General features: G+C 46.5%; 1 protein-coding gene across 5 annotated transcripts in view; it reads right to left on the bottom strand.

The window, feature by feature from the left end:
* Window positions 1-13195, bottom strand: part of NUDT22 (nudix hydrolase 22) — an 86029-nt gene that overhangs the window by 38394 nt on the left and 34440 nt on the right. For all 5 annotated transcript variants that reach the window (XM_063944950.1, XM_063944951.1, XM_063944952.1 and 2 more), the window contains exon 2: window positions 921-1495. In XM_063944950.1, the coding sequence (XP_063801020.1) occupies window positions 921-1490 (570 nt within the window). In that variant the 5' untranslated portion in view covers window positions 1491-1495. The remainder of the gene's footprint in view (window positions 1-920; window positions 1496-13195) is intronic.

Genomic DNA, 13195 nt, shown 5'->3' with positions numbered 1-13195 from the left:
TTTTGTTGTCTTAAAACAAATAGATATGGGTTATGGAACCCTTATCTGTTGCAGCATCAATTCCAGGTAAGTGTACAAGATATTAAAGTATGTATCTATAAAGGTACTGGATTTAAAAACTTACTCAGTCCCAAGATTCACAGCACTAATTACTATTCATATAACAGGTAAGTATGCATATAATAGATAAGAATTTATAATAGTAAGGTAAATATATATATATATATATATATATATATATATATATATATATACACACACACACGTGCTGAGTCCGTAAAGATACTCAATTATTACAAGTACAAACCATTGATCAATTTTTGGTGACAATTATGTCTACTGGGAGTCAGATGTAGGATAAGCTTTTTGCACCCATACATATCTATTGCATTTGTGTAATCACAGACATATCTGCTCCATTAACTGTGCAGCAAGCGGTACTAATATCTTCTGCTCTACATTATCAGTTAGCTATTAATTATATGTAGCCATTTGTAATCAAGCATATTATTTTGTATATGTTAAATTCACTGTATATAATTATATACCTGTACTTATTGCAGTGCTGTTAATTACATTGACAGCCTGTGCTGCTGTTCATTAATACAAATGTGTCAGTGTATTAGAGAATATAACACAATGGTAGAGTAATAAAGATTCTCATAAAGCTCTGTACAGAGCAACACACTGATTGTTTGATAGTGCTTATTGGAATCTCATGTTGTTATTTGTTGATACAAATGTGTCTATATGTTAATAATGCAACGCAATGTATCTTGATCAATAAATATGATGAATTATGAATTCAGATTGGACAATCAGAAAAGAGCTGCTGCTACACAAAGAAAGTGTGAGCTGCCCTAGATGCCTGTATTGGAAGCGGGCACCCTCCTGAAACTTTATTTCCTTATTTATCTTACCTTAGGCTCAGGATGTCCTCCTGGTACATCCAGCAGACCAGCTGCCTCGCCCACCCTGTGGCTCCTCCTCAGCAGAACAAAGCATCCATCTTTACATTGGAGTGCAGCTCCTACACCAAGGGGATGTGCCAAGTAAGCTTCAGTGTCCCCATGCTCTTGTGCTCCCCTTTCCTGTAACGCTCTTGCCTCACCAGACCAGTTGGTGCCTAAGAAGTCTCTGTAAGATGTGAGTGCCAGATGTAGAGTCAGGCCTCCCCCTTCATCCATATCAGATTCAGTTTCTCCTCCTTCTCTGCTTTCATTCTTGATTCTCTCTTTATTCTGATCTGCTTCTTCTTTTTGGTTGGCTTTATCTCCTTCAGACATGACAGAATGAAGCCTGAACTTTGCCCCATTAAATACCCATGGTTGCTTGCGCTGACGTTCTTCCCAGTCCAGGAGGATTTGCTCTTCCAGTGGAGGAGGCAGACTCCGTCTCTGATACATTGGGGAAAGCTGGACACGGACTCTACGTTGGGGAATGCCCTGAGGACAAGGACTGCAGTACAAGATGGAGATCTCTGGATCCATGGGGGCTACAGAGTGAACAGATGACATGTATATTAAGAAAACACTTGATACAGTGCCATATTCTATCAGACATTCAGATTCTATCAGATAATCAGATACTGTATATATAAATTAAGCAGCAGTCACATTGCAAAATAAAAGCTAAAACAAAACGTGTCTAACAAACAACAGTGCTTACAATGCCCTTCAAAACTGTTGGACAATTGGCGATAAAAAGAGAGAAAAACATTTCTAGTATGAAGGTGCTGTTTCATGGGGGTTGGGGAGAAGTTGAAGGAATGGGTGCAAGTCATTGATTTTTACCATTAGATTCACATATTTGTATATAGTATTTAAATATTATTTTTTAATCTAAAACCATGCTACTTTAAGCGCCAGATTCTGAGTCGCACCCTGCTGCCACCGCTTTAGCGTCTTTTGCTGGCGTTGCGCCTTTGACTATATGCTGATTGTGGCCGGAGAGACTAGCCAGCCACACGTATAATGGCGTCTGCGGCACTGAAGGGGTTAACCCTCGTGCCCAGCGCCATGTTACGGACTGTTTAAAAGTTTGTTTAATGATGTGTTTTACTTTTAACATGTCATATGTAGTGCTCTGTGCACCATTGCAGGAAGGCATGTTTAACTGTATCTATTTTATATTCAAGACAGGCTTGGTGTATATTTAAAGGAAAAATGCAGTTACTATAGCTGTCTGAATAAGCAACTCTTATCCTCTGGAAATAGGAAGTGGCATGCTAAGGGTCCTGTCCTAGCAGTGAGGTGTGAAGGACAATACCTTTTGATGTGTAAGTTCCTTAGAGAGAGATGCTAATCACTGGGTCTATGGGCTTGGAATCTGTTTCATGTAGGGGATTCGATCCGTGAATGGCAGATAATGGAAGGAAGACCGTTTGTTTGTATTGTAGCTATTCCTGTTGTAATCTTAAACACTGGGATTGCCTGCAGATGGGAATGACCAGACACATTTGTATTTTGAAGATATGTGATAAATTTATCAATAGTGAATGTTAATCTGATACCAAACGTTGTCTGGGTGACAGGAAGGAGGATATTGTTTTATTGCACTTATATCCTTGTAAAATGTAATTTATTGGTATTTTGTAAAATAACCTGATTGGTTGGAGAAGACAGGGAGGGCTTACCCCCCTGTGACACTGTGTGGAAAACTGACATAAAAAGGAGACCTGCGTGCCTCCAGAGTTGTAGTTGTACCATCTTTATTCTGCTGAAACATCTGATTGTATGCTGTTGCCCCTAGCAATAGGGAAGGGTTCTCTTTAGAACTATTGAGCAAATAAACATCTTTGCCTCAAGAAGACTGCTTCATCTTGTGACCAACAGGGTTAGGCCAAACCTAGCCCCGTCCTCCGGCTGTCCAGGGAAGTACCTAGCGTCTCCAAGCTCCGCCTTCCGCCAGCTACCGGTAGAGGCCTAGCAAGTGGCTAGTGGGGATTCGTCAGCACCACACAGCTGTGGTAAAGCAGTGCGTCGGCACATACAGAGCAGAACCGTGGTTCCAAACGCCACGGCAGGTTAGGAGTTTGGTGGTGGCAGCGAGAACCCGCCCACAGCACAGTGGGTGGAGTCAGTAACAGGCGGTTACTGACGGTAAGCGGGAATCCCCTATGTGGTCAGGCCTCGTGCGGCTTGACTTTCCATTCTGTGCGCAGTCGACGGGACGCGGCAAGCGGCGAGTGCTTCCGTACGGTACCGTCCTGTCACAGAAATTCGGCACATACAGAGCAGAACCGTGGTTCCAAACGCCACGGCAGGTTAGGAGTTTGGTGGTGGCAGCGAGAACCCGCCCACAGCACAGTGGGTGGAGTCAGTAACAGGCGGTTACTGACGGTAAGCGGGAATCCCCTATGTGGTCAGGCCTCGTGCGGCTTGACTTTCCATTCTGTGCGCAGTCGACGGGACGCGGCAAGCGGCGAGTGCTTCCGTACGGTACCGTCCTGTCACACTGATGCTAGTATCAGTCCTCCCCTAAATGTACAAGCATTCGCCTGAATATCGGAGGGCCCTATTCTGAGTGTCTATAGATACTTAATACCACTTGGTGTGTCTTTAGACGCCACTATCGGTCACACCAACAAAATTTGCCGCAGCCCTATGGCAGGTACATATTTCCCCTGTGAGTATGGCCTTCATCGTGATATATCAAGAATCGATGTATGCGATCACTCCTATAAAGCCTATGAGACCATTTTCATGCATGTAAATAGCCACCGCCCAGAAAAAGCCCAGCACATTTCACTTTCCAGTACCTTTCTGATACAGCGCAGCTCAAATGCATATACGGCTCTGTGTACACACACAAGTTTTTAGGGATTTTGGACACGTGCAACAGCAAGCCACTGATGGTCGATAGCCATCCATGGGGGTAATTCCAAGTTGATCGCAGCAGGATTTTTGATAGCAATTGGGCAAAACCATGTGCACTGCAAGGGAGGCAGATATAACGTGCAGAAAGAGTTAGATTTGGGTGGGTTATTTTATTTCTGTGCAGGGTAAATACTGGCTGCTTTATTTTTACACTGCAAATTAGATTGCAAATTGAACACACCCCACCCGAATCTAACTCTCTCTGCACATGTTATATCTGCCCCCCCCTGCAGTGCACATGGTTTTGCCCAACTGCTAAAAAAATTCCTGCTGCGATCAACTTGGAATTACCCCCCATATGTGATGGGAAAGGAGTTGGAGCAGCCAACTTTTGTACCATAAACGGCTATCCCTGCAGTAGGACATGACAGGAGACTGAGTGGTGCAATTGGCGGCGGGGCTAAGCACAAATTCAATGAGAAGGGGTGGGACTGAACAAGTGCTGGGGATGAGGCCAAGACTCATTCTTTCCCTGCACCAGAAGAAAAAAAACCTAGAAAACCCATCTTGGATGGCTTAAACCAAAGGGGCCATTCTCCGAAAAGCAAACATTTTTGGACCTTGACAGATAGGGGTGAGATCGTTGTCCCCATCGATAATAATGGGTACTGCACATAAAGTCAGGGGCGGATTAAGAGAGGAGGGGACCCATGTGCAGACTCTGTGTGGACCCCTCCTTTTGGCAGTGGCCGCAGCACTGCAGACTCTGGCTTTGTGCCGAAGTCTACTGTGCATGCTCTGGTCTCCGGGAACATGGCGCCTGACACTTGTTTCTGGGGAAATAACTACTGTACATGCACAAATCCCCAGGAAAATGTCAGCTGAGCCATTTTCCCGGTGATTTACGTCTACAGCACCAGCCACTGCAGGACTTTTGAGGGGTAAGTATAGTTATATAGGTGCAGGGTGTGCAGTGTGGTCCCCCTGAACTAGATACGCCAATGCTGATGAGTAGCATTTTGCAGCAGATTTCTGTGAACTATCTAATATGGAGTACATCACAAGCCTGCGGAATAAAGCTTCCATAAAATCAGGTGACTTAGTTACCACAAACGTCAATGCAATGCACCTCCTGAATACACTGTATACTCCATGTGTTAGGGCTCCCTTACACCCCCCACCACCTCCTCTCATTCTGTGTTTTACTGATGATTTTGGACTGAATACTGAACACCCATTTGTTTCACTCATATGGGCTGTATTCAAATATTTCACACCCAATCTCCTTTCTAAAGTGATCCCCGTTATCGCGCATATTGCGCCCATAGTAATCAGTTATATAATAATATGCTACTTGCTATGTATTACTTCCTGATCATGGCTTTCATTTCACCTGTTCCATTAATATGCACTTGTTAACAAATTTGTGTCTCAATTTTTGGGATTGGCTGTCGAAGTCGACCTGAAAAAGGTCGACAGGCACAAGGTCAACATCACAAAAAGGTTAACATCACAAAAAGGTTGACATGAGATTTTATTTTTCATGTTGTTTACTCTGTAAAGTAACAGGAACTCCAATTAGTGCACCGTAATGCTTCTGGCAAGGTGTCTCACTGCGCTCACCTCTGCCTGTCAATCAGACAAAGGCGTTCGCAGTTAATGCGGCTTTCGTTCGGCAAGCTTCTGCCAAGGTGTCTCACTGCACTCGGCACAGGTTACTATTCCCAATCATAGTCCAAGTACGAAAAAAGTAAAAAAAAATTATAAAAAAAAGTAATGTCAACCTTTTCCTGTGTCGACCACTGACATGTCAACCTTTTGACCATGTCGACCTAATGCCTGTCGACCATTAGTGGTCCACCTATTGACCTTATCCATGTAGACCTAGCATCCAGATATCCTCAATTTCCCAAGTCTTCGTTACCGTATGGCCCCTAAAACGGCACCATCACGCCATTTCCCTGACCCCGCCCTACGAATGCCTCTGCATGTCAATCAGAGGCGTTCGCAGTTAATGCGGGCACATGCGCAGAACAGGCCTGGTTGAACTGCAGATGCGGACCCATTCTGAAAGGGTCTTGTGTTGTCACTCGCAGGACCCCCAAACCACAGCGCAGTTTGTGGGGCGATGACGGGGACCATACTATAACACAGGGGGGCCCCATTTTGTAGGTGTGTCGGGGCCAGGTTATGTGCCTGCCAATGCAGATAACCTGGTCCCGGAAGAGGACATCCGACAGTCAGTCTGAGTATGCTTAGACTTATCAAGTGATGGCTGCAACCGATGGTGATCTGATGCTGCATCTTCAGACACAGCACTCGGACCTGCGATACTGGCAGGAATAGTCTTTTGCCTTCAGAAGCCTCCTGCAGCATTCGCAGCGATGCAAGTACATCCAACACTAAATCACCCACTAGTTGCACACACCAAGGCTAGAATGCAACTTTGATTTATATTATTAATCTTATTTATTTTTAAAATGGCTTGTATTCATCACAATATGCGGAATGTCCTAACATACCTACACTGACTGGTTTGTACCTATAAAGGTCCATAGGTGACCATTGTAAAATACTTCCCTCCCCCCAGTAGAAATAGCCCCTTCAGTGGCAAAAGAATACCGAGCATTATCACCCACCACCCCTCTAGTGGTAATAGATCTATGTGGCAGAGCACCTTCCCTCACCCCTGGTGTCAATGGGCCTCACAGCTTAGTGCCCCCCACCCCATGTGTCACTACAGTTGTGTTTATAAATGTGTGTGTGTATATATATATATATTTATATATATATATATATATATATATATATATATATATACACACAAGTCCAAAGTGAATCGCACACACTTTCCTAATATCAGATGGGTGCCCGGTGAAACAATCAATCATGTATAGGCAAATGCGGAGTTCCCACATAGACCAGCACACCAAAACATAGCAGCAAGTTGAGTTAGTACATTTTAATCCATCAAAACTCCATATAAAGTGCAATGTGCAAGCATAGCCATAGGCAAATACAAAGAATTGGTACTTAGCAGTTCAGCATATCAACATCTCAGAACGAGTGGCAGCTCCTACTTCTTCATGGGAAAAGCCATCAGTATATTATGCCACAGCCAACCATCACATATAAATACCATGCAAATAATCAACAAATTACATACACCTGTGCCATTAGAAAAAGTGCTCACCAATCAGTCATAGGGAAGAGGATCCCCCACTCCACCCCCATCGTCAGCCACGCCATCTCTGCCTGGCTTCCCAGGTGGTACGCGCCGTCGACCGGCACTCACTTCCGGTGTCTGGAACAAAAACACAGGTCAGGCTCTCAGGGACAGTATTGCGAGCCGCGCCACCCGGAAGTGACGCGGCCTCCGCTCCTCCGTCCACTGCGTCATCTCCCGTGTGATTGTGGACACACTGGAGTTGCCAGGTAACCGCTAACGCCCCCACCCGTGTCTGCCGGCCAATGGCGCGGCTCAGACAGGCCGGAGGGGTTGGCACATCCTATCTCCCATGTCAACAATAATCATATCGACGCGCTAGACAAGCGCATCACATAATCCATAACCTAATAAGTAATCTACCAAGTGAGACAACAATTAAAATAAGAATTTACTTACCGATAATTCTATTTCTCGGAGTCCGTAGTGGATGCTGGGGTTCCTGAAAGGACCATGGGGAATAGCGGCTCCGCAGGAGACAGGGCACAAAAAAGTAAAGCTTTACTAGGTCAGGTGGTGTGCACTGGCTCCTCCCCCTATGACCCTCCTCCAGACTCCAGTTAGGTACTGTGCCCGGACGAGCATACACAATAAGGGAGGCATTTTGAATCCCGGGTAAGACTCATACCAGCCACACCAATCACACCGTACAACTTGTGATCTAAACCCAGTTAACAGTATGACAACAGAAAGGGCCTCTTAAAGATGGCTCCTTAACAATAACCCGAATTAGTTAACAATAACTATGTACAAGTATTGCAGATAATCCGCACTTGGGATGGGCGCCCAGCATCCACTACGGACTCCGAGAAATAGAATTATCGGTAAGTAAATTCTTATTTTCTCTATCGTCCTAAGTGGATGCTGGGGTTCCTGAAAGGACCATGGGGATTATACCAAAGCTCCCAAACGGGCGGGAGAGTGCGGATGACTCTGCAGCACCGAATGAGAGAACTCCAGGTCCTCCTTTGCCAGGGTATCAAATTTGTAAAATTTTACAAACGTGTTCTCCCCCGACCACGTAGCTGCTCGGCAGAGTTGTAATGCCGAGACCCCTCGGGCAGCCGCCCAAGATGAGCCCACCTTCCTTGTGGAGTGGGCTTTTACAGTTTTAGGCTGTGGCAGGCCTGCCACAGAATGTGCAAGTTGAATTGTGTTACAAATCCCACGAGCAATCGACTGCTTAGAAGCAGGTGCGCCCAACTTGTTGGGTGCATACAATATAAACAGCGAGTCAGATTTTCTGACTCCAGCCGTCCTTGCAATGTATATTTTTAAGGCTCTGACAACGTCCAACAACTTGGAGTCCTCCAAGTCGCTAGTGGCCGCAGGCACCACAATAGGTTGGTTCAGATGAAATGCTGATACCACTTTAGGGAGAAAATGCGGACGAGTCCGCAGTTCTGCCCTATCCGAATGGAAGATTAGATAAGGACTTTTATAAGATAAAGCCGCCAATTCAGATACTCTCCTGGCAGAGGCCAGGGCTAGTAACATAGTCACTTTCAATGTGAGATATTTCAAATCCACCTTTTTCAATGGTTCAAACCAATGGGATTTGAGGAAATCTAAAACTACATTTAGATCCCACGGTGCCACCGGAGGCACCACAGGAGGCTGTATATGCAGTACTCCCTTGACAAAAGTCTGGACCTCAGGGACAGAGGCCAATTCTTTTTGGAAGAATATTGACAGGGCCGAAATTTGAACCTTAATGGATCCCAATTTGAGACCCATAGATAATCCTGATTGCAGGAAATGTAGGAAAACGACCCAGTTGGAATTCCTCCGTCGGAACCCTCCGATCCTCGCACCACGCTACATATTTTCGCCAAATGCGGTGATAATGTTTCACGGTGACTTCCTTCCGTGCCTTAATCAAGGTAGGAATGACTTCTTCTGGAATGCCTTTCCCTTTTAGGATCTGGCGTTCAACCGCCATGCCGTCAAACGCAGCCGCGGTAAGTCTTGAAAAAGACAGGGACCCTGCTGTAGCAGGTCCCTTCTCAGAGGTAGAGGCCACGGTTCGTCCGTGAGCATCTCTTGAAGTTCCGGATACCAAGTCCTTCTCGGCCAATCCGGAACCACTAGTATTGTTCTTACTCTTCTTTGCCGTATGATCTTCAATACCTTTGGTATGAGCGGCAGAGGAGGAAACACATACACTGACTGGTACACCCAAGGAGTTACCAGTGCGTCCACAGCTATTGCCTGTGGATCTCTTGACCTGGCGCAATATTTGTCCAGTTTCTTGTTGAGGCGAGACGCCATCATGTCTACAATTGGTCTTTCCCAACGGTCTATTAACATGTTGAAGACTTCTGGATGTAGACCCCACTCTCCCGGATGAAGATCGTGTCTGCTGAGGAAGTCTGCTTCCCAGTTGTCCACGCCCGGGATGAACACTGCTGACAGTGCTATCACGTGATTCTCCGCCCAGCGAAGAATCTTGGCAGCTTCTGCCATTGCACTCCTGCTTCTTGTGCCGCCCTGCCTGTTTACATGGGCGACCGCCGTGATGTTGTCCGACTGAATCAACACCGGCTTTCCTTGCAGGAGAAGTTCCGCCTGGCTTAGAGCATTGTAGATTGCTCTTAGTTCCAGAATGTTTATGTGAAGAGACTTTTCCAGACTCGTCCATACTCCCTGGAAGTTTCTTCCTTGTGTGACTGCTCCCCAGCCTCTCAGGCTGGCGTCCGTGGTCACCAGGATCCAATCCTGAATGCCGAATCTGCGGCCTTCTAATAGGTGAGCCTTCTGCAACCACCACAGAAGTGACACCCTTGTCTTTGGTGACAGGGTTATTCGCAGGTGCATCTGCAGATGCGACCCTGACCATTTGTCCAACAGATCCCTTTGGAATATTCTTGCATGGAATCTGCCGAATGGAATTGCTTCGTAAGAAGCCACCATTTTTCCCAGGACTCTTGTGCATTGATGTACTGACACTTTTCCTGGTTTTAGGAGGTTCCTGACCAGATCGGATAACTCCTTGGCTTTTTCCTCTGGAAGGAAAACCTTTTTCTGAACCGTGTCCAGAATCATTCCTAGGAACAGCAGACGAGTTGTCGGGATTAAATGGGATTTTGGAATATTCAGAATCCACCCGTGTTGTCTTAGCACCTCTTGAGATAGTGCTAAAGCTGTCTCCAGCTGTTCTCTGGACCTTGCCCTTATTAGGAGATCGTCCAAGTATGGGATAACTAATACGCCTTTTCTTCGAAGAAGAATCATCATCTCGGCCATTACCTTGGTAAAGACCCGAGGCGCCGTGGACAATCCGAACGGCAGCGTCTGAAACTGATAGTGACAGTTTTGAACAATGAACCTGAGGTACCCCTGGTGTGCGGGGTAAATCGGAACGTGTAGATACGCATCCTTGATGTCCAAGGATACCATAAAGTCCCCTTCTTCCAGGTTCGCTATCACTGCTCTGAGTGACTCCATCTTGAACTTGAACTTTTTTATGTAGAGGTTCAAGGACTTCAGATTTAGAATAGGCCTTACCGAGCCATCCGGCTTCGGTACCACAAATAGAGTGGAATAATACCCCTTTCCTTGTTGTAATAGGGGTACTTTGACTATCACCTGCTGAGCGTACAGCTTGTGAATGGCTTCCAACACCCTCTCCCTTTCGGAAGAGACGGTTGGTAAGGCAGACTTCAGGAAACGATGAGGAGGATCCGTCTCTAATTCCAACCTGTACCCCTGAGATATTATCTGCAGGATCCAGGGGTCTACCTGCGAGTGAGCCCACTGCGCGCTGTAATTTTTGAGACGGCCCCCCACTGTCCCCGAGTCCGCTTGAGAGGCCCCAGCGTCATGCTGAGGTTTTTGCAGGAGCCGGGGAGGGCTTCTGTTCCTGGGAAGGAGCTGCCTGTTGGTGTCTCTTCCCTCTTCCTCTGCCTCGTGGCAGGTACGACAAGCCCTTTGCTCTCTTATTTTTGTAGGAGCGAAAAGGCTGCGGTTGAAAGGTCGGTGCCTTTCTCTGTTGGGGAGTGACTTGAGGTAAAAAAGTGGATTTCCCGGCAGTAGCCGTGGCCACCAAGTCTGATAGACCAACTCCAAATAACTCCTCCCCTTTATACGGCAAAACCTCCATGTGACGTTTTGAATCCGCATCGCCTGTCCACTGTCGTGTCCATAAGGCTCTTCTGGCTGAAATGGACATAGCACTCACCCGAGATGCCAGTGTGCAAATATCCCTCTGTGCATCACGCATATAGATAAATGCATCCTTTATTTGTTCTAACGACAGTAAAACATTGTCCCTATCTAGGGTATCAATATTTTCAATCAGGGATTCTGACCAAACTACTCCAGCACTGCACATCCAGGCAGTTGCTATAGCTGGTCGTAGTATAACACCTGCATGTGTGTATATATTCTTTTGAATAACTTCCATCTTTCTATCTGATGGATCCTTAAGTGCGGCCGTCTCAGGAGAGGGTAACGCCACTTGTTTGGATAAGCGTGTGAGCGCCTTGTCCACCTTAGGGGGTGTTTCCCAGCGCGCCCTAACCTCTGGCGGGAAAGGGTATAATGCCAATAACTTTTTTGAAATTATCAACTTTTTATCAGGAGCAACCCACGCTTCATCACACACGTCATTTAATTCTTCTGATTCAGGAAAAACTGTTTGTAGTTTTTTCACACCATACATAATACCCTGTTTTACGGTATCTGTAGTATCAGCTAAATGTAACGTCTCCTTCATTGCCAAAATCATATAACGTGTGGCCCTACTGGAAAATACGTTTGAATTTCTACCGTCGTCACTGGAATCAGTGCCCGTGTCTGGGTCTGTGTCGACCGACTGAGGCAAAGGGCGTTTTACAGCCCCTGACGGTGTTTGAGGCGCCTGGACAGGCATTAATTGATTGTCCGGCCGCCTCATGTCCTCAACTGACTGTTTAAGGGAAGATAAACCATCACGTAATTCCACAAATAAAGGCATCCATTCTGGTGTCGACCCCCTGGGGGGTGACATCTGCATATTTGGCAATTGCTCCGCCTCCACACCAATATCGTCCTCATACATGTCGACACCACGTACCGACACACACCGCAAACTCACAGGGAATGCTCTAATGAAGACAGGACCCACTAGCCCTTTTGGGGAGACAGAGGGAGAGTCTGCCAGCACACACCACAAAGCGCTATATATACAAGGGATATCCTTATATTAAGTGCTCCCTTATAGCTGCTTTAATATATATATATATATATAGCCATTAATGTGCCCCCCCTCTCTGTTTTACCCTGTTTCTGTAGTGCAGTGCAGGGGAGAGACCTGGGAGCCGTTCTGACCAGCGGAGCTGTGACAGAAAATGGCGCCGTGTGCTGAGGAGATAGGCCCCGCCCCTTTTTCGGCGGGTTCTTCTCCCGCTATTTTTCCAGTCAGGCAGGGGTTAAATATCTCCATATAGCCCCTATGGGCTATATGTGAGGTATTTTTAGCCTTGTATAAGGTTTATATTTGCCTCTCAGAGCGCCCCCCCCCAGCGCTCTGCACCCTCAGTGACTGCCCAGTGAAGTGTGCTGAGAGGAAAATGGCGCACAGCTGCAGTGCTGTGCGCTACCTTATGAAGACTGAGGAGTCTTCAGCCGCCGGTTTCCGGACCTCTTCACGCTTCAGCATCTGCAAGGGGGTCGGCGGCGCGGCTCCGGGACCGGACTCCACGGCTGGGCCTGTGTTCGATCCCTCTGGAGCTAATGGTGTCCAGTAGCCAAGCAGCAAATCCACTCTGCATGCAGGTGAGTTTACTACTTTCCCCCTAAGTCCCACGTTGCAGTGATCCTGTTGCCAGCAGGACTCACTGTAAAGAAAAAAACCTAAACTAAACTTTCTCTAAGCAGCTCTTTAGGAGAGCCACCTAGATTGCACCCTTCTCGTTCGGGCACAAAATCTAACTGGAGTCTGGAGGAGGGTCATAGGGGGAGGAGCCAGTGCACACCACCTGACCTAGTAAAGCTTTACTTTTTTGTGCCCTGTCTCCTGCGGAGCCGCTATTCCCCATGGTCCTTTCAGGAACCCCAGCATCCACTTAGGACGATAGAGAAAATAGAGTGGACCATGGGATCACACCCAATAAGGACTTAAGCATCATGTTATAAATCACACGGAATTATATCAGATCCCTGCTATCAT

Source organism: Pseudophryne corroboree, chromosome 11 (assembly GCF_028390025.1).
Source record: "Pseudophryne corroboree isolate aPseCor3 chromosome 11, aPseCor3.hap2, whole genome shotgun sequence".
In the NCBI taxonomy this organism is placed as follows: Eukaryota; Metazoa; Chordata; class Amphibia; order Anura; family Myobatrachidae; genus Pseudophryne; species Pseudophryne corroboree.
The sequence above is the reverse complement of the archived record's forward strand: the minus strand, read 5'-3'. Positions and strand labels throughout refer to the sequence as shown.